This window comes from Durio zibethinus, chromosome 9 (assembly GCF_047325235.1).
Source record: "Durio zibethinus cultivar Kanyao isolate XHJ-2024 chromosome 9, ASM4732523v1, whole genome shotgun sequence".
In the NCBI taxonomy this organism is placed as follows: domain Eukaryota; kingdom Viridiplantae; phylum Streptophyta; class Magnoliopsida; order Malvales; family Malvaceae; genus Durio; species Durio zibethinus.
In genome coordinates, this window is record NC_143170.1 from 6,213,922 (window position 1) to 6,234,484 (window position 20,563).

At 31.4% G+C, this 20,563-nt stretch overlaps 2 protein-coding genes and 1 pseudogene across 6 annotated transcripts; 1 reads left to right on the forward strand and 2 right to left on the reverse strand.

Moving 5' to 3' along the window:
* Positions 1-6,204: 6,204 nt before the first annotated feature.
* On the reverse strand, positions 6,205-10,241 carry LOC111309658 (uncharacterized; annotated as a pseudogene). Its single transcript, XR_016345108.1, has 9 exons — positions 9,703-10,241; positions 9,360-9,455; positions 9,162-9,249; positions 8,527-8,568; positions 8,297-8,409; positions 7,964-8,143; positions 7,332-7,510; positions 6,703-6,926; positions 6,205-6,625 (listed from the first exon to the last, which is right to left on the reverse strand). The product of XR_016345108.1 is annotated as an uncharacterized LOC111309658 (transcript).
* Positions 10,242-10,341: 100 nt separating this feature from the next.
* LOC111309621 (dnaJ protein ERDJ2-like) lies at positions 10,342-16,178 on the forward strand. Of its 3 annotated transcripts, none has more exons than XM_022908628.2 (11): positions 10,342-10,467; positions 11,018-11,216; positions 11,338-11,433; positions 11,616-11,736; positions 11,854-11,960; positions 12,070-12,287; positions 12,807-12,984; positions 13,090-13,209; positions 13,944-14,030; positions 14,476-14,586; positions 15,138-16,178. In XM_022908628.2, the coding sequence occupies exons 2-11, from the start codon at positions 11,031-11,033 to the stop codon at positions 15,966-15,968; spliced, it is 2,055 nt and encodes a 684-aa protein (XP_022764363.2). In that variant the 5' UTR covers positions 10,342-10,467; positions 11,018-11,030; the 3' UTR covers positions 15,969-16,178. The 3 variants fall into 3 exon arrangements, with proteins under 3 accessions (XP_022764363.2, XP_022764359.2, XP_022764369.2); XM_022908624.2 differs by having other exon boundaries at positions 11,022-11,216; XM_022908634.2 differs by having other exon boundaries at positions 11,025-11,216.
* A 185-nt stretch (positions 16,179-16,363) lies between these two features.
* Positions 16,364-19,280, reverse strand: LOC111309650 (pentatricopeptide repeat-containing protein At4g21190-like). Of its 2 annotated transcripts, XM_089765712.1 has the most exons (7): positions 19,146-19,280; positions 18,976-19,078; positions 18,428-18,518; positions 18,154-18,252; positions 17,796-17,939; positions 17,475-17,687; positions 16,364-16,984 (listed from the first exon to the last, which is right to left on the reverse strand). In XM_089765712.1, the coding sequence occupies exons 3-7, from the start codon at positions 18,515-18,517 to the stop codon at positions 16,706-16,708; spliced, it is 825 nt and encodes a 274-aa protein (XP_089621838.1). In that variant the 5' UTR covers position 18,518; positions 18,976-19,078; positions 19,146-19,280; the 3' UTR covers positions 16,364-16,705. The 2 variants fall into 2 exon arrangements, with proteins under 2 accessions (XP_089621838.1, XP_022764388.1); XM_022908653.2 differs by lacking the exons at positions 18,976-19,078; positions 19,146-19,280 and adding an exon at positions 18,684-18,823.
* Between the last annotated feature and the right edge of the window lie 1,283 nt (positions 19,281-20,563).

Here is a 20,563-nt window from a genome sequence, read left to right on the forward strand (position 1 = left end):
ATAAATGCAATAAATTATGGCTTTAAGTTTAGCAAACTGGAAATAGAAACTAAGGCCCAAAAAGGAATGATCATAAAAGAGATTAACCATGATAATCTTGAATTTTGATCATTTACAATAGTAAAGGATGACGAATAGTGTGGAAAGAAATATCATAAAATACTAAATAGGGTCATGAAATATTTTATTTTTCAAATAATTTTTCAAATTTTATTCTTTTATTTGTATTCAAATAAATATTTATCTAAAATATAAAATTAATTTATATTAAAAACTTATTAAATACAAATTACAGGTAAACTTATTTACATACAAATTAAAAAATATATATTTGAGAACAATAAAATTGTAAATATTTATTTAAATAAAATAATAAAATAAAAAAATGTATTTTTTTAATAAAAAATTTACAAATGACGAATAACAAAACCGCGTTAAAAAGAATCCAACCTCCAATAAAATAATATTGGCTATCCACAGTTACTTAAAGGTAGCTTTCTATTTTCTTTAAAAAAAAAAAAAAAAAAGACATGGGAATAACATAAGAACAAGAAAATAATATATGCTTTGGAAGCAAGAACAAGGCATATCCGAAGGTAAAAATTTGTTGGATTACGTTCGTTACTGATATTATTATCTGTTTTTTTTTTTAAAAAAAGCGTCTCTATAGAAGAAAAATGATCTTTGTTTATAAAGTTATAATACACTCGTACAAGTGAGATTAGTTTTTCTTCAACATTAATTTCATTAAGAGTGTAGATTGTGTTTTCGTCAAAATTAAGTTGATATGGTTTTCTTAGATGATATTTTTTTTTTTGTAAAAAAAATATAGAGATAAATAAACTGTTTAGTCTCTTAGATTAAGATAAAATGTACCGTATTTGACAGCTTAAGAGAAATAGCTGCAGGTCGTATATTCAAAATGATCCTAACAAATGATCACCGACAAGATTTAAACCCAAGATTTTTTTATCGACGAGAACGAATCTTAATCAATTGAACCATTAACTTATTGGTTAGATGATATTATTATTGATGAAACTAATGTAAGAATTGTTTACATTTGATATAAGATATTGTTTGTTTTAAGATCAAAAACCTACCTTCAAAGTTTTGTCTTTAATAAAAAAAGTCTCAATAAAAATTAATAACTCTTACTTATAGAGTCACGGTTCAATCCTTGACTATTAAACATGATTTGTATTATCAGGACAGAATGAAAGAGGGGAAGGGAACTTTTTATGAGAATAATTAATAAACATGCAATATCAGAGGGGGTGTTTTGCTTCATAGGAGACTTGCAATTATATATAGTGATAATGAGATAAGGAATCACACCCTCTATTAATTAGAGTGATAATAATTTAAATTAGATATGATTTGATTTTTTAATAAATATAAAATTATAAATTTTTAAAATTTCATTTGAATTTGAATTGAATTTTCATATGATTAAATCTGATCCAATCTGAATCAAAATTTAATGATTTAGTTAAATAATTTTTTTAATTTAATTTTTTATATATTATTTTAATATGATTTTTAATATATTTAAGTAGATTTAGGTATAAAATAATTATTTTTATTTTATAAAAACTTAAAAAATATATAAAAACTAATAAAAATATATAATTTGATTTGATTTTTTTTATTTTCATAGCTCAATGCAAAATTCAATTCAAATTTAATATTTATTTAATATTCGAATTTAATTTGAACTAAATAAGAATAAAACCAATCTATACTGAATAATATAATTTTAAATTAATTTTAAATTTTTTTAAAATTTTTTCTCACCATGCCATGAGAAAAGGGTCCAAAAGTCTTTTCAAATAGATGTCCAAATATCTTAGTTTAGGGAATGAAGGCATGAATTCTTCCTATTTTTTTAATTAATTCTAGGAAGGTTATATATATATATATATATATATATATATATATATATAGAGAGAGAGAGAGAGAGAGAAAATGATTGGTAAAGTTTTTTAATTTTGATTTACATATTTTCAATAATATAAAGGATCACACCCACTATTAATTAGAGTGATAATAGTTCGAATTAGATTAGATTCAGTTTAAATTTTTTAATAATATATAAAATTATAAAATTTTAAATTTTAGTTTGAATCTAGATCGAATTTTTATATGATTTGATCTTATTTAAATTTTATCAGTTTAGTTAATCGGTTTTTTTAAATTTAATTTTTTATATATTATTTTAATATGATTTTTAATATATTTAAGTAGATTTAGGTATAAAATAATTATTTTTATTTTATAAAAACTTAAAAAATATATAATTTGATTTGATTTTTTTTTAATTTTCATAGCTCAATCCAAAATTCAATTCAAAATTAATATTTATTTAATATTCAAATTTAATTTGAACTAAATAAGAATAAAACCAATCTATATTGAATAATATAATTTTAAATTAATTTTAAATTTTTTTAAAATTTTTTTCTCACCATACGGTGAGAAAAGGGTCCAAAAGTCTTTTCAAATAGATGTCCAAATATCTTAGTTTAGGGAATGAAGGCATGAATTCTTCCTATTTTTTTAACTAATTCTAGGAAGGTTATATATATATATATATATATATATATATATATATATATATATAGAGAGAGAGAGAGAGATTGGTAAAGTTTTTTAATTTTGATTTACATATTTTCAATAATATAAGGGATCACACCCACTATTAATTAGAGTGATAATAGTTCGAATTGGATCGTTTGAATTTTTTAATATATATAAATTTATAAAATTATAAATTTTAATTTGAATCTAGATCGAATTTTTATATGATTTGATCCGATTCAAATTTTATCAGTTTAGTTAATCAATTTTTTTAAATTTAATTTTTTTATATTATTTTAATATGATTTTTAATATATTTAAATAGATTTAGATATAAAATAATTATTTTTATTTTATAAAAATTTTAAAAAATATAAAAAATAATAAAAATATATAATTCAATTTTTTCCATTTTTGTATCTCGATCCAAACTTAATAAATATTTAATATTTAAATTTAATCTGAACCAAATAAAAACAAAATCAACTTAAACTAAATACTATAATTTTAAATCAATTATTATTTTTTTTTTTGAATTTTTTTGATTTTTTTCTCATCCTAATATTATTTTTCTAGTGCAAACCCATTTATTGTTTCCCTCACCTAGCCATGTGGAGAGAAAAAGGTCCAAGAGTATTTTCTTCTTTATGGAAGGAGACGTCCAAAAATCTTAGTTTAGGGTATGAAGGCATGAATTCTTCCTTTTTTTTTTTTAATTAATTCTAGGAAGGTTATATATGTAGAAAGATTGACAACAGTTTTTAAATTTTGATTTACATATTTTCAAGAATATTGATTCAAATGATTTAGTGTTTTCTATTCTTCTATCATTTATTTTAGAAAAAAAAAAAATTTCCAATTGTTTGACCTTACCTTAATTTCTATATATGTAATAATCTAATAAAGCTTTAATTATTTTATAAAATGTTTCCAACTTCAATTTTTACAACAAATAATTTATTTCCAAACATGATATATATGAAGACTTGATATGCAAGTGGTTGAGGATGGGGACATTGAAAGACATTATAAATTGGAGATACAATTTCTCATTACTCATCGATTAGTTCGCTTCTATAACTTTCTACAATGTTTGTAATTCACATTAGGGTAGTGCTATGTTCTCCAATATACAAACAGCACTTATGATTCACATTAACTTTAAAATGAAATTTAAAAGTGGACTACCATTTCTCTAACTAATAGTGGAACAGATTTTTGGACACATTATATCATTATATGGGTAAGCCTATACTCTTTTGAGTAAATTCTCTTGCTCTACTTTCAGTTTGGGTTTAGATTAAAAGTTTAAAAGTTTATGATTGATACTAAGTAATATAATATTGTCAGTAAATCAGATAATATTATTTCATTAGTAAAATAAAATAAATTATATCATTTCATTAATGAATAAATTTTTAAATAAATATTAATTTTTTTGTATATTTATTTTAAGAGTTATTTTTTTATTAATAAGATTATATCATTTAATTTATTTGTAATATATAATATTTATATATTGACAATATATCAAATATAAATTAAATAAAAAAATGAAAATATAGCTTTTATATGCCTTAATGGAGCTAGAGAAGATAACTGATATGACTGTTGTTTATCATGGATCATGCAACTACACAAATCTTGTTGATATCGTGGGTTTGGCAGCTGGTGAAAATTGAAATCAGAAGATGGTGATAGAGAGAGAGAGAGAGAATGAAAAAGATGGACAGGGGGGAAGAAGGGGTGGGGGGCTTTATGGGTTTGGCAGGAAGACCTTTAAGTTGTCACAAGAAAAGCAAAAATATCACAATCGGTATGCAATTCATCCTCATTATCAACCATTTTTTTACCTTCTTTATTAGTTTATCCCCTCTTCCTCTTTTTAATCCCTGTTTGTTTTGACAGATAGAGAGAAATCGGGACGAGGGGGGCACCCAAAGGCAGGAAGGAGAAGTCAACATGTCACCACATCTTTTCCTTTTTCTAGTCTATGATTATATATGATTCGTGAGAAGTAAAACACTTTGAAACATTTTTGGCCTTGATTTGTGCCTTGTCCATCATGAAGGTTTTTTTTTTTTTCTTTTTTTTTACCAGAGATGGAATATAGGATACGACTTGTAGTCACTATAATTCCCTTCGGCAGCATGATGGGAGTCTTTCCCACAGCGCCATGACTGAACTCCAGGGCTGGACTCTCATCACACTGCCGAAAGGAACCTATGGCTCACACCATATGACCAAAAGTTCTCCATTGCGGACCCAGTTCATGAGAAAGCCTATCAAGTAATGATAAAAAAAATATTGAGTCAAAAAGAGGAGCAAATAAACAATGAAAAGAGAATTAGTTCCCGGTTTCGTGGGCTTTCTACATTTGGGGTTTGGTTGTAAAATTTTGTTGTCCCTCGTCCCTATATGCCATGGTCATAGAAATCTACGTACCTCAGATTTCGTAATTTCTTTAGTCGGTTTACCCTCTATACTTTTTGCGCCAATACTTCATTGCTTCTTGGATAATTAGGCTTTATTAGGATTTACTAATGTAAGGAGATTTTTTACTTATTTGGTGCAATTGTACCATTCCATTGTATTGGGATGTCCAATGGTGTAGTGTGGTTGAGCTCCTTAATTGCATTGGAGTAATAGTTTTCAATTGGTAAAAAATGTCCAGTTAGCTATTGTGAACTGGATCATTTATTATAATATCATTATTTATTATTATTTATTATATTTATATTTAAATTAGTTTATATTTTATAATTTACTTGTTTAGTATTATTTTGTTCAGTTTTAATTTATATAAAATATATTATTATCAATTTCTTAAAAAATATTTTTTGACATAAAAATAATTTTAAGAAATTTTAATCATTTATTAATTTTATAAATATCAAATAATTTAAAATTTTTATTATATATAATTTTTAATGATAATTTTTTTTCTTATTATAATTTATCTCACCACCATTGTTTTATTTGTATTTAAATACAAATAATAAATGTTAATCTCATTACTATAATAATTGATCTCACCATGATCACTATTTTTAATATTAACCAAATTTATTTTACTGTTTATTCAAATAAACTCTCAATGGATTATCTGACAAGCAACAGGGATAAATCAGTGCTAAGAGTGCTTTAATTTGCTAAAGGAATTTCACTTGCTAAGATAAAAAAACGAAACGTGAATATTCATTCTTTAACAGCCAAGTAAAACCTCCTGCTCCGAATTGTGATTCCTTTTTATTGATTACCCATTTAAGCAAAAGGAATATTACTCCATACACCAATCATAAAAATTTTAAATTCCACAAGTGAGAATAAAAAATTACCGTGTGTCTATTAATTAAAAATTTAATTTAATTCTTTTAAGTGGTAAAATTTAAAAACTCCGCAATTTAAAGCTCCAAGCTTTACATAGAGTTGCTGCAAATCACAAAAAAATCTCAAGTTTCACCTATTTACGGTGCAGGCTGAAGGTAAAGTACGAGGAAAAAGGCAATAATGCTTATTTTGTTATACAAGGAATCAATTCGCAAAATTACAAGCCATGTGGATGCTACAAGCTCAGCCATTTGATCACCTACATCCCTATAACTAATTTCTCTATATGCAGCCTTATGTGCGCATCTACCTTCTTAGACTTGCAAGGAGATCTGTCAAAAAAAAAAAAAAAAGTGCTGCTAACTTTACAATTTTACCTCGTTCATAAATAAATTCGCGCCAAATAAGCATCACACATAGTGAGACTCTTTCAGTTGTTCCCTCCTCGAATCCATCGTGCCGAAACTGTCTTTGCCAAGCCCGAATAGTAATCACCCACATTTGCAACAAATAGCGGATCTCAGTCTTCAACTTTTAACTCATTAATTTCACTACCAGTGGCATTTCCTTGATCTATCCTCTCCAACTCTTGTTAGATCTTCCATAGTCTTCTTCAAACTAGATTTGCTCATCTGTCCATCCTCAGTAGAGATGCCAACAATTGTAATCTTTGGAAGAAAAGGGTTAGCTTGAAAGTTTTGCTTTTTAAATTTCTCTGATCATCATTCAAAAAGAACAAAACAAGATCAGTTTAACAGATTAGAACGAAATGTTAAAAGACATTTATTTGACAATTGTTATGGTGGCACCTTGCATCTGATCTGTGTTTAGGTTTCCCTTCTTGTTTTGACCATGGATGACTAAACCGATCTCCAAAAGGAAACCTGAAATCTTGTCTCTGTCCATTATCAGCGTTAACATCATCAACTAATTTGACCTCTGAAGTGCTACTATCTGTTTTACGGTTGGAAAGGCAAGTGGTTGACTCAGAGGCTCTAACAAAAGAAAAAGCACTCCTGCAACAGTGTAAACATTGCATCAAAACAGCAACAATAAGACCTAGCTCCATTGTTTTTTTCACATTTCAACATTAAAAAAATAAAGGGTTGACCGCCTCATTCTGAAGTACTTAAGAGGACAAGTTTATTAATCAAGAAAATGGAACATAGGACCTGTTTCCAATTGCTGAATTATATGAAAGACTGCAAATAGTACAATGCTTTGTATAAAAATCAACTTTATTGAACCATTCGGAAACCCCAGCAAGGAACATGATTGGTTAATTTGGTGAACTGTAAAGACATTCTATTTTTAATGAAACTTATTTTGGCTGTCAAGAAGTTAAGGCAAACATACATCACTATTGTAAATGTTTAACATCAATATATGACAATTGAAAGTGAAAATCATATATGGTTTACCTTCTCTCAAATGAATCAACCATATAAGGAAAATTTGGTTGAATTCCAGTGGCTTTTCGCAACCACCTATTACCTAGGAGTACTTTATCAACAGCATAGAGAAGCTGAATCTCAGCAGCCTTTGAAATGACACTCAAAGGTATGGCAGGATGACCAATCTCACCTAAAACTTCTTGAACCTGTAAGATAATGATAACACAGCAGTCAGCAGTCAAACAAATAATAACCACACCTTTAATGTTAAAAAACAAAAATGAAACAAGGTGCATCCAAACATTGTCTCCTATTCTCTTGAAAGTCTATTTGATTGTCCTTATGGTAGATATACAAACAGTGAACTCTTTTGACAAGCATACAAATGAGCAGACAAAAAGGAAAAAGAAAAAGTCCCACATCATTTTGGCAAATACTACTCTAAATCCAGCAAAGACTACATCTATTTTTCACAAGGCTCCAAAATTTGAAAATATGGTAAAAAGAGAAACCTGAAAATTTTCATTATCCCACCTATCCCATAATGTTTCTAAAACCATAATACCAGAAATTTTGATAATCCCCACATTCAATTTGCTTCAATCATTGCTGTTTAACTTACAATATAATGCAAAACTTAGGAATATCAAATCTGTAACCTCTGGAGGCTCCCTCATGCTATCTCCAATTTCTTCAAGCACTTAGCTGCCAAGTTATCGTCAGTTACATCAGGTTGGCATTGCATGCGCCGAGTTTGAATTAAAGCATGGAAATGCTGATCAACAGACTCTTCGAGAATATTTTCCAGCATGTTTTTATCAAAGAAGAATGGAGTATACCTGATGGAAGAAATAGTGAGCTAGACAAGCATCAAGGACTCTAACACAACATAAAGATATTTGTATTCCTAGATGAGAAGTAGAGGGGAATTCTATGAAATAAAACTATATAACACCCTTATGATGGATAAAAGGAAGAACTGAAGAACACACCACTTAATCCCATCTGTAGTAGCTATTGCAATATCCCAGTTTAGAACACCATCAACCTTTCTCCTTTCACCATTTTGTGGGATTTACTTCAGAAGCTTGTTGGCTGCCTTCACCTGTGAGAGCAGTAAATGTTTTCTTCTTAAAGTAAATGTCCTAATAACATAAGAACTAATTAATTGAGAAGAATAAGAACAATTTTTATATAGTAATTGCGGACAATTCGATAGTACCTGTTTCTCATTTGAAACAAAATGAAATAAGTTAGACTTTTCCTGTAGATAGTATCATGATAAACGTTAAAATTAGCCAGTGGAACAACACCTAAAAATGTAAATTCACAGATAAGTGCAGTAAGTAGAAATTTTGGTTAGCAGATCCAGAACAATATTGGAAGTCATACATTATACAATATTTGTGGAGGTAGAGAAGTTACTCCAATCAACCAAAGCATATCCAAACCATTCAGGTTACATAAATTAGATTCCCTATATGCACTCTATTAAGGGTAAAATCTTTGTCAAATCCCTACAAGATCATTCATTCACCAGGACATTCTTTTTTAAGACATAGTAACTTTTAAGCATTATATAACAAGGAATAACAGGAGAAATGATACAAATAGTTCTTGAATTCATCAATATTCTTCAATATGCAGTACAGAAGGCTATAGAAATACCATGTATGATTTCTAATGTCCTCAAGCATGCAAATAGAATAACAAATAGGAAGAATATCCCGGACATGTGACAAGCTGTAAGATGATTAGAAGTTTCATATCCTATGTTAAAGAACTTATGTAGTAATCCAGCAACAATTCACATCAAATAGACATGAAGGGACTCAAGTTGAATCAATTTAACTTTACCTTGAAATGCTCATAAGCCAAATCAAGACGACAAGCACCCAGCCCCCCACCACCCCACTCGGAACATTAAGTTGTTTGACATAAGTAACTTAAAGAAAAAACACTTCATCATGTTAGATTGCAAGTTCTTTCCAACTAAAAGAAGATTGACTAAACTGATCAACAAAAGCTAAGCTGGGAGGGAAAAAAAAATCATACCTGCATCACCTAAATCCGTAAAGAAGCGAAAAACAGGGCCTTTATTTCACTCTTCGTAATGTTTGCAAATATCTTCGAAAGCCACTCCAGCGTTCTATGCATCAATAGAGATACAAGGCTTTAAATTTATGCAAAACAGAACCAATTTCTTTCAAGAATTTACAGTACTTAACAAAGAATTAAATTTACAAAATACCATCTGAAATTCAAATCATTCATTAAAAAATGAGTTTTTTGAGCAAAATAAATGTACTATTTCTGAGAAAATTGGTCAAATTCTATCAACTTTAAAGCTAAGATCAACAACAATAAAAAGAATAGAGAACAGATTAATTAAAAAGCTCTTAGAGATAAAGGGAATATCGAAGTGAGTTGAAAGAGCCATAAGACCAGTCCCGGAAGATTACACATGCTAAAGACGTGGCCCACGAAGGCGGGGCCATCACTCTTGCCACTGGAAGTGAGTCCCGCAATCCTGAACGTTGATGGGAACCCGGAGCTTGACTCGGCCAAAGGCACTCCCTTGATTGCAGATTTAGAAGAGACGGAGTCAGGCTGATTTGACTCGAAGGTCAGGGGAGTAAGGGGAAGGGCGAAGTCTGCGAATAGGAAAGGAATGGAGATTTGGAAGGTGGAAGGTAGGGCGTCAGCCTCGTTTTGGGAATGTGGAGGAGAGAGAAGATAGAGGTGGTGGCGGTTTGGAGGAAGTTGGTGAGGTTGCGGTGGAGTTAGCGGTGTGGGGGTCTGTTGGTGAGGCCATGGCTTTTGTCTCGACTGCTAGTTTCCTCGTCCGTTGGCTCGGTATGGTTGAAAGAGAGAGATAAAAGAGAATGCCTTTGCGAGCTGCCACCCTCGTTCAGACTTCACAGAGAGAGACAATTCTTGACAATTATAACCTTGAATAATGCGTTATATCAAAGGCTAAAATGGGAAAACAACACCAAAACCCTTTTGTTACGTTTTCGGATCTAAAAACAAATTCAAAACCCAAGAGTAAGAGCATTCCTCTCTCTCACACAAATTTCTTTTTCCCTTTTGTGTCTCAAATTGGCGTCATCGGACACAGTCGTCTCTGAAGCGATCGCGATCTGAATTTTCTTTTACTCAGGTTGAATCATTTCTTTTTTCTCTTTTATTTTCTTTTTAATCTATGCAGATAGGTTGAACTTCTACGTTTTTTTGGAATTTTGAATAACCACGAGTGATCAATTGCTGCCAGATTTATTATCCGAATTGTTGTCAACTTCTTCAAATTCTCGTTCCAATTTCAGATGTTAGGTTTTTTAGTTTTTTTTTTTTTTTAATTTTATCTCAATTGATTTGATTTAGTAGCTGTTGATCCGCTTTGGCGTGCTAACAAACAAGTTTACTGCTCCTTTGGCTTAATTTTTTTTTACATACCAGTTTTATCAGATAATAACTAGGGTTTTTGAGTTTTCCCCAAATAATTGAACCAGGAGTCCTGAACATAGCCTGATTTTATTAAATTAAAAAAGAATGATATTTACGAATATTTATTTGTAACTTAATCTTTCTTCGCAATCCTTATATTTAAAATTAATTATAGTATCTTTTTTTTTTGGTGCGGCGATAGAAATGTAGATTATGCTAAAGTTGCTTAATTTACTAGTGCAATAACTGATTAAACCTTGTTTAAGGTAGAAGGTCGCCATGGCTGCTTCAGAAGAGAATACTGCATTGTTTCCCATTTTCATTTTAACAATAATGGCACTCCCTTTAGTGCCTTACACGATACTTAAGTTGTGCCGAGCAGCATCCAAAAAAACGAAGGTCATTCATTGCCAGTGTTCAGAATGCTCTCGCTCGGGGAAGTACCGCAAATCCATATTTAAGCGGGTCGGTACTTTTGTGGTCCCTTTAATTTATTCTTCAATATTCAATTTATTAGGAGTTTCGGCATTTCATTGGCATCGAGGTATGTGTTCATATTTGGAATGTATTGATTTTGTTCTTGCAGATCTCAAACTTCTCAACATGTAGTAACTTGAGTCTGGTGCTGCTCTGGATCATCATGATATTCCTGGTTTATTACATTAAAAACATTAGCAAGGAGGTAATCACTTTTAGTTAGAGTATGAATCATATATGAGATCTTTGACTGTTATCCCACTGTTAGAATTGTTGCCTTCTTCTGGTGCTACTGTCATCATTCAGTTTCAGTTCTTGCGATGCCTATTTTCTAGATGCTTAGCTATGAGTTGTGCTAAGTGAGTTGCTCTGTTTCTTTTTATTCAGATTCAAGTTTTTGAGCCTTTCAGTATACTTGGATTGGAGCCTGGAGCTTTAGATTCTGAAATAAGGAAGGCATATAGGAGACTTTCTGTTCAATATCATCCAGATAAAAATCCAGATCCAGGTTGAAGATGTTTTAGTTATACAGTTGTGTGAATTCCCATATAGGTTAGCAAGGAAAATAAGGCATTTGAATGATGACTTTTTTTTACCAATAATTGCATTTATATTTATTTTTCAGAGGCTCACAAGTATTTTGTGGAGTACATAGCCAAGGCTTATCAGGCTCTCACAGACCCAATATCCCGTGAAAATTTTGAGAAATATGGTCATCCAGATGGAAGACAAGTAATTAAGCTTTATCTTCTAGAGCAAGCAGCAATTTATTTTAAGGCTAATTATTAATATAGTTTACCCTCTTTAAGAGTTAAGGCAATGCCATATCTTTTCAATGCAGGGTTTTCAAATGGGCATTGCTCTTCCTCAGTTCTTGCTAGACATAGATGGGGCGTCTGGTGGCATACTTTTACTTTGGATTGTTGGTGTTTGTATTCTCTTGCCTTTGGTGATTGCTGTCATTTATCTCTCAAGGTCATCAAAGTATACCGGAAACTATGTCATGCATCAAACTCTATCCACTTACTATTACCTCATGAAACCTTCTTTAGCCCCAAGGTACTTGTCTCATTCTAAAATATTTATGATCACTAATTACACCCCCAATAGTGAATCAATTAGTATCAAATGTACATGCACTCCATGATCTATGGTGGTAACCAAAAAAGAATGCAGTTAATGTTATCCATGGGAGCAAGAACTTTTTTTTTTTCCTTTTGTGAGTTCCTTTCCTTTTTTTTTTTTGTTGAGGATGGGGGCTATAATTAGGAAATAACGGTGTCCCTCTTTCTTTATGTCTAGTTATGTATGCACTTGTATTAATGTGGCATTGCATATCATACTTGTATAACCATGTCTTACCTTGAGCTTATGAAGTTATTGGCGTATTCAGGGGGTTGCCCCAATGAGATTGCTGAATTCCATTCTAATGGTTCTGTGGAATCTGATACCTATAGTTCTTAACCTTTCTTGATGTCTAATTGAATCACATTTTTCATCCCTTCACTGTATAGAATTAAGGAGTTTTTTGTATATTTTTTGCAAATTGATTTGATTTATTTTTTACCTGGATTACAGCAAAGTTATGGAAGTCTTCACCAAGGCTGCTGAATATATGGAAATTCCAGTTCGTAGGACTGATGATGAACCTCTCCAGAAGCTGTTTATGTCAGTCAGGAGTGAGTTGAATCTGGACCTTAAGAACATTAAGCAAGAGCAAGCTAAATTTTGGAAGCAGCATCCGTCTATAGTGAAGGTAATTTATGCACTGAGATTTATCTGTATTGACAACTTAGAGTATATGTTTTTCTGATTCTTGATGGAGTTTCTTATGATTGCTTTTGTGTCATTTTGTATCCAGACTGAGTTGTTGATCCAGGCACAATTAACCCGTGAATCAGCAGCCTTATCTCCAGCTTTGCTTGGTGATTTCAAGCACATGCTAGAACTTGCACCTCGACTTCTTGAAGAATTACTGAAGGTCATATCTGCACCTGTCTATCATCTCTAAGTAGTCTTCTAGGACTGGTCTTGATACCATTTCACATCTTGTGAACCTGTTCTACACCAGCTGTACTAGAGTATTTTTTTTTGTTTTCCAAGCCCATTTCTTAAGTGAAAAGATAAAGAATTTGTGCCTCATCTAATTACTATGTTGCAAAAACCCTCTCTACAGGTGGATGCATGGAAATCCTTAACACTTCAGGATAAGAAAATGTGAGATTACTTAGTAATTTGGCTCATGTAAACTACTCTCTGTTTAGTTAATAAGTTGAATAAAATTCATGTGTGGTTATGTGCATGACATGCCAGTGTCACTTGGAAGGTCCAAACCAGACCCTTGGTTTATCTAGGAGTTTTAGATATTTTGGACATATGATTAAATTTAAAAAGTAAACCAAAAAAGAGAGTCAAATGAGTGAACAGATTCCAGAGTGATGATGTCAAATTATAGACGAATGAGTAAGAAGCTAAATGAAAAACTAGTGCAAACAATTAGTGCTACATGCAATTGAATTTACGTACAAGATTTGTATGAAAGATAAAAATGGACATTTTTACTCATGCAGTTGCCAATAAGGACAAAGTTCTCATTCTTTAGCCTGCTATTTCATTTTCTTCTACCCTTATGCCCTTTTCTTGTCTGGATTGCTCTCTATTATCTGTATCTTTCATTTGTGATTTCTGTTGTTAATTCTGTATCCTCTTTTGCAGATGGCAGTGGTGCCACGTACTGCCCAGGGTCATGGATGGCTGAGGCCAGCAGTAGGAGTTGTTGAACTTTCTCAATGTATTATTCAGGTGCTTATTTGGGGAAAGTTACCTACTGGTTCTTGTATAGTCATTGCTACGTTTTTGAGTCATGCATTTGCCAGTTATTGATTATTATCTATTAAAGTTCTTTACAGTATTTAACTCAAACTATTTTTGAAATAATTAAAGTTGGTCTATGTATGTCGTGCCCTTTTTGCTTCGTTCAAACATTTCCCTCCATCCTCAATTCTTCCTTGATTTTCTTGGTGCAAGCCTAATAACATTACTTTATGAGGTTTTTAATATACTTGCTCACAAAAATTACTGTATGAGATAATAGTAAATAAATACAAAATATTATTTAATTTTTGATTGTTTACTTTTCTCTCTTTCCCTTTCTTTCTTGGTGACAGATGTCAATATGCAGCAATTGCCCTGTTCTTTTAGGCCATATTAATGCTTGGTGTTATTTATTTTGATTGATGTAATGCAGGCTGTTCCACTTAGTGCAAGAAAGACAACTGGAGGATCTACTGACGGCGTTGCATCTTTCTTACAGCTTCCACATTTTAGTGAGACTGTCATAAAAAAGATAGCTCGCAAGGTAAGTGAGAAAATGTTAGCAAGAAAGCAAGCTACTCTTTAACATTCACCTTCTAACTGTCAAATGGAGGAGCTAGATCTCAATGATGGTTGACGTGGGAAATTTAATGTAATGAGCTTTGGCAGTCTTTTTCTCTGTGGTTTAGCTATTTTGATAAAATCTTCTAAATCTAAGTTTCGCTCTTGATATGCTAATATATTCCTAGAATCCTACTTTGGTTTACAGTACAAACTACAGAGGAAACATTCTTGTTTTTTATAGACTTGGATTACTTAGAGAAACCTATCTGCATGGCCCTCAGAAAACAGGTTGACTGGTGCAAAATGATAAATATATAGGAAGATTCTGCTCATTTTGGGAGCTTCAAAAGAACTGTGACTTCCTTCCTTAATCAGACTTAAACAGGGAGTATCTGTTTGAACAAAATAGAGAGTCCCTTTGAGGTTTCTTTTTTTTTTTTTTTTTTTTATGGACCCCAATTTATTTACATATTTATTTTTAGTTATTTCCATTTGATCTCGGGGTTAAGAGTTCTTGATTTTTGATTGCAGAAGGTGAGAACATTTCAAGAACTTCGAGACATGGGTATGGAGGATCGAGCTGAACTTCTTACTCAAGCAGCTGGATTTTCTCCTGCTCAACTACAAGATGTTGAGATGGTATTGGAAATGACGCCTTCCTTAACAGTTGAAGTTACATGTGAGACCGAGGGTGAAGAGGGTATACAAGAGGGGGACATTGTGACAGTTCAAGCTTGGATAACACTCAAGCGTGGCAATGGCCTGATTGGTGCTCTTCCTCATGCCCCCTATTTCCCATTTTACAAGGAAGAAAATTTCTGGTTTTTGCTTGCGGATGCTGTCTCAAACAATATGTGGTTTTCCCAAAAAGTAAGCTTCATGGATGAAGCTGTAGCAATAACTGCTGCTTCGAAAACAATTCAGGAGACAATGGAGGTTTCAGGAGCAAGTGCTAAGGAGACAAGTGAAGAAGTTAAGAAAGCTGTAGAGAAGGTGCGAGGTGGCTCCAGATTGGTGATGGGAAAATTCCCAGCCCCAGTGGAAGGGAACTACAATTTGACTTGTTACTGTTTGTGTGACTCCTGGATAGGTTGTGATAAAAAGACAAACTTGAAGGTTAAAATTCTCAAAAGAACACGTGCAGGTACCCGTGGTGGTCATGTATCAGAAGAAGGACCTCTTATGGAGGATGGAGTTGAAGAGGAAGAGGAGAATGAAGAGGAAGAATATGATGATTATGAGAGTGAGTACAGTGAAGATGAGGAAGATGAGAAGGATACAAAACAGAAGGGCATTGCTGCTAATGGCACGGTGCGTAACAAAGGCTCAAGCTCTGAAGGTTCAGGCACGGATGAGGAATGAAACAAATAATTCCATTTATCGTCTAGAAGAATAAGCACCCCCTTTTCATTTTTTTTTTCAAATTTTCTTCTTGTACTTTTTGGAAATTAGTGAATAATTTAACGACCATTACCAGGATAGATACCAATATTTGCTCTTTAATTGGCAGAGGTCATTGTTTACGCGGAATGATTGCAAAGTCATGCAATGGGCATCCTACCCTTATTATAAGCCTTATTTTTCCTCGAGTTTGGCTCCTTCACCCTCCATGGCTGCCAAATGTTTTAAATTTTTAAAGCGCAGAAGGCTTGAATAAACTCTTTACCCATTACAACAACCTATACCTTAACTTCTAAGTAATAAATTTCTGTATGAAGGAATGCAAGAGTCATTCTGTAGTGGTCTTTACACCTTAATTTGACATGCAAAAGATGGTATCGATATCAACCATGAATCACTAGTAAGAAAGAAAGGTTACAACTAATCAAATATTTTTTTCAGCAGCCTAAGATGAGAAAAAGAATAAAAATCTTACCACCCCACAGCTTGCTTATGTTTTCATTAAGCTCAGACCTAAATTTGCCAACACATTATAACATGACATGAAGAAAGGATTGTTTGTTCTCCGTTTAAAAGCCTTCCTTCTGTTGCTCCTGAGGTTGAACATATTGCATCTTACTATCAAGGCCACCAGCTGCACTAGATGTAAGACTACTGATCCACAAATAAGATATATTAGCTTCAGTAGTGAATGGATTTTAACTTTCTTCGGCTTCCTCATGCAACACACTCAAATTCTTGTCCGTTTCCTTTTCCTCAGTGACACCTTTGGCAATTTTATCAAATTCCTGTAGCTGCTTCACTTGAATTTTAACACGCTTTCCTTTGATGTACCGGTATTCCCATTTTGGTGGTGGATATTTCTTTTTTAATTTGTCATACTTGTCCAACATGCCTAACTGTTGGAAGACATTTCCAACCATTGAAACAACTGAAATACTCGGTTTGACACCAAGCTCTTCCATGTCAGCAAATACCTACAATAATACCACTACAAGTTACATTAGGCAGACATAGAGAAGTTTAAAGCATCCATTACATAAAACTAATGACAGGTTCATAACATATTTAAATTACTTAAATAGTATAAATGTATAATTAATTAGTACTTAAATTATCATTTTAGGTTCAATAGAATACACAAAAGCAAGAGGGAAATGACATGATGTACTGCGCTATACACGTATTGACAAGAAGCAAACCAAAAACTGGAAGAGGTGTCAGATTTGGAATTACTGCACTACTGGGCTTTCCATGCTAGGGTGTCCCAGTACCACAGTTTTCAGTAACCGTCTCAATTGTCCTATATTGATTTTTAAGGGATTATAAATCAGACTTGGGATGAGAATTAGATGCAGTAAATTGCTTAATTGGAGAAGTCGTTGAAAGATAGAAGAAATGCCTAAGCTATACATTCAAATTATGATAAAGCATGTAAAAGTCTTGAATCAGAAGACGTTACAATACCTCAAACATCTTCTCATGCATGCCCTTATGATAGTAAATAGAAATAATTTTATCAAAGAAAATACGCGGAGTACTTTCTAAATTATCAGAAAATAGTTTTGCCCACAGCTCTTCAGCCTCATCGAGCCTCCCATCCGCTGCTAAAGCATTCAGTAAGGTGAAATAGGTTCCCATTGTTCTTCCTTGACCTTTGCTTAACATCCATTTTATCACCTAAAAACCCAAGTGAACTTCCCTTGACTTAGCTCTATTATACGTAGAAAGCCAAAGAAAAGATAAAAACCAAAAATAAAAAAAGGGAATATCAAATGACAGAGTTACCTGAATTATTCTCTTCCATTCTTGTTCATTCTGAAGGATCTTTAACGCTTTCTTCACTGTAATTAGAGGGAACTCTAGTTCCCACGCAATAAAGGAGTCGAGAGCTCCGTAAACTTCCTCCTTGACATTTGACAGTTCCTTTACCTACATAAGAATATCCAATAATAGATCATTATTATCTCAAGATTGCTATAAAAACAACCAAATTCCAGTTCATTATATTTGTAACGAGTTACCTTCTACCATGAAAAATCAGCTTAACCCGCCACCTTTTTCAGAATAAACAACCTACAGCTATGTTTCTTTTGGTAATATTTAACTTACTAAAATTAAGAGAGTAAAGCAAAGAAAACCTTACACAACTAACAAGCTTTGCAGATTTTGAGACAGTCCCAATTCTTTTCCTTGATTTCCATACCCGAGGATATCGAGGTCTTGGACCTTTTGCGGCGCATACCTGAAAATTATTAAGAATCACTAATTCATCAAAAAGACCATCAAACAAGGGAAAAAAACTGCCATCATAAATTTAAAAATTTTTGCATTTCATACATCTTTTTCCCACTCTCTTTAGCATTCAAAAGAAGCAAAATTTTGTTTAAAAAATGATGAAATTTCCCTGGAAAACATACCACGGTTGTCCTTGGGCTCCTGGGCCTCGCAATTTCAACTGATTTCAATCTTTTAGTAATAAATGGCAGAGCATATCTACAGCAAAACATTCTGAAATAACCCAAACCGGCAAAAAAAATGATTACTTTTGGTAGCATTAGTTAAAAGCAATTTTCTTTCTTTTAAAAACTAGAAAAATGCTTAAACTTATCTATTCCAGCATTTTCTTAGCAACCAAATTCAATTATTCAAAGAGAGAAAGTCACGGAGGCTTACCGGTTTGAGAATTTGAGGGGTTTAAGAGAAATCGAATTTCAATGAGGCCCGAGAGACTGCCTTAGATAAAAGATTTTTCTTTTTTTTTTTTTTCTACTGATTTTCTCGTTGTCCAAACGACGTCATTTACGTCTCTCGACACCTATTTGTCTTTTTTTTTTTTTTTCTCAAATAACATTATGTACGTCCATTTATATTTCTCCACGTGCACGATTGAGAAAATTCAAAATATTATCCTATCACACTTTTTTTTTCTTCCAAAATGAATTCCGAAGAAGGGACAAGACAGTACCTCCAATGAATTCCTCCGTGATCATTTGAATTGTAAGCTTCATAACATTTATGCAAAGCTTTAACACTGCCGTTGGGTTTTGAAAGGTGGCCGCATTGTCTTCCTGCCAATTTTAATTACAACTTAATAAGCTGAAACCAAAAAAAAAAAAAAAAAGGAAATTTGAGTACCTAGAGGAGAACGGGGAAATCGGGTCAGTTTAAGTGGCCTAACGAGACGAAACCCTCTTTAACGGTGAAGCGAAGCAGAGAAGCCGCGGAAACCTAGCCGATGAGTTGAGGAAGATAGTAATAAAATTTGAATTCCTGTGAGAAATATAATCAAAATCCCATCAACAAAATGATGAAGAATTACAAATGATGAAGAATTACGCTCCACTATCATCATTGTCAAAAAAAAAAAGGATTTTAAAGAAATTTTGCAGTGAAATTCACAAGACTGTCTTAAGAAACAAACAAAAAAGGAAGAGGAGCTTACGAGGAGAAGAGATGCCACAATTGAAGCATTCGAACAATCAGTCAACGTCGTCTGTTGTGCCGGCGTTTCCCTTCTCTCCTTTTCTCTTCTTTTCTCTCTTTGCTTTGTCGGTTTCTTTCACATTCGTTTTCCCTCCGATGCTCTCTCAGCGGGAATTCAATTTTTCAATGTCGCGACCGGCTTTGACGTACTATATTGAAATACCCAAAATTAATTATTTGTATTTTTTATTTAATTATTAGTATTATCTTTACTTGAAATTTGAAATAAAATATTTTTATTTTATCTTATAATTAAAAGTTTATGAAATATTTTTTTTAATTTAGATGAAATATTTTATTTTTTATTTGCAGGTGACTAGAATCAAATCTAATATATATATATATATATATATATATATATATTATATAACAACATATATAAATAAATTTATTATATGGACGCATTTAAATAATTCTCTTAAATAACACATAAAATAGTTTTTAAAAAAATAAAATAATTTTTTTAATTACAAATTAGATAAATTTAAATTTATTCAAATATCAAAATTATTCAAATTATAATTAAAAATCAAATCAATTTAGATATATATTTTTTTAAATTAAAAATATAAAATGTGAATTTTATTTTTTTAATAAATAATCTTAGTTGTTTATCAAATAACCTTATTTAAAAAATTATTTAATTATCAAAATCTTTCAAATTACAAAGATTAAATCTATCAAAATCTTTCAATAATCTTTTTTATCTTGATTTAAAAAATTATCTTTTTAAAGAATTTATATAAGACATTAAAAAACTAAGTAACTTTATGTAAGATTTTGAAACTTCAAAAAATTTTCATTTTAAATTTTTAAATAATAAGATCATTAAAATGATTATATCCATTTAAACTTTAATGATTAAATTTATATTTCAAATAAATGCAAAAATTTTAATATTTTCTTTATCACTTATTATATCCATTTTAAATTTTTAAAAAATTAATTTAAAAATTATCTATTTAATTTTAATTGTCACTAAATAATTTTTTTACAAATTTAGGACTACAAATATAATGTGTTATACATCATTTTTTTAGATTTTTTCAATAATTTTTTCTAAGATATAT

Bases quoted from the DNA above. Each gene is read 5' to 3' on its own strand.
- LOC111309621 (XM_022908628.2), top strand. From the start codon at position 11,031: ATGGCTGCTTCAGAAGAGAATACTGCATTGTTTCCCATTTTCATTTTA. The intron at 13,210-13,943 runs GTCATATCTGCA...CCTCTTTTGCAG, and splicing joins TTCTTGAAGAATTACTGAAG to ATGGCAGTGGTGCCACGTAC. The intron at 14,031-14,475 runs GTGCTTATTTGG...GATGTAATGCAG, and splicing joins TTTCTCAATGTATTATTCAG to GCTGTTCCACTTAGTGCAAG.
- LOC111309650 (XM_089765712.1), bottom strand. From the start codon at position 18,517: ATGTTTTGCTGTAGATATGCTCTGCCATTTATTACTAAAAGATTGAAA. The intron at 18,253-18,427 runs GTATGTTTTCCA...AATAATTTTCAG, and splicing joins GGAGCCCAAGGACAACCGTG to GTATGCGCCGCAAAAGGTCC. The intron at 16,985-17,474 runs GTATTGTAACGT...GTATTATTGTAG, and splicing joins TGCATGAGAAGATGTTTGAG to GTATTTGCTGACATGGAAGA.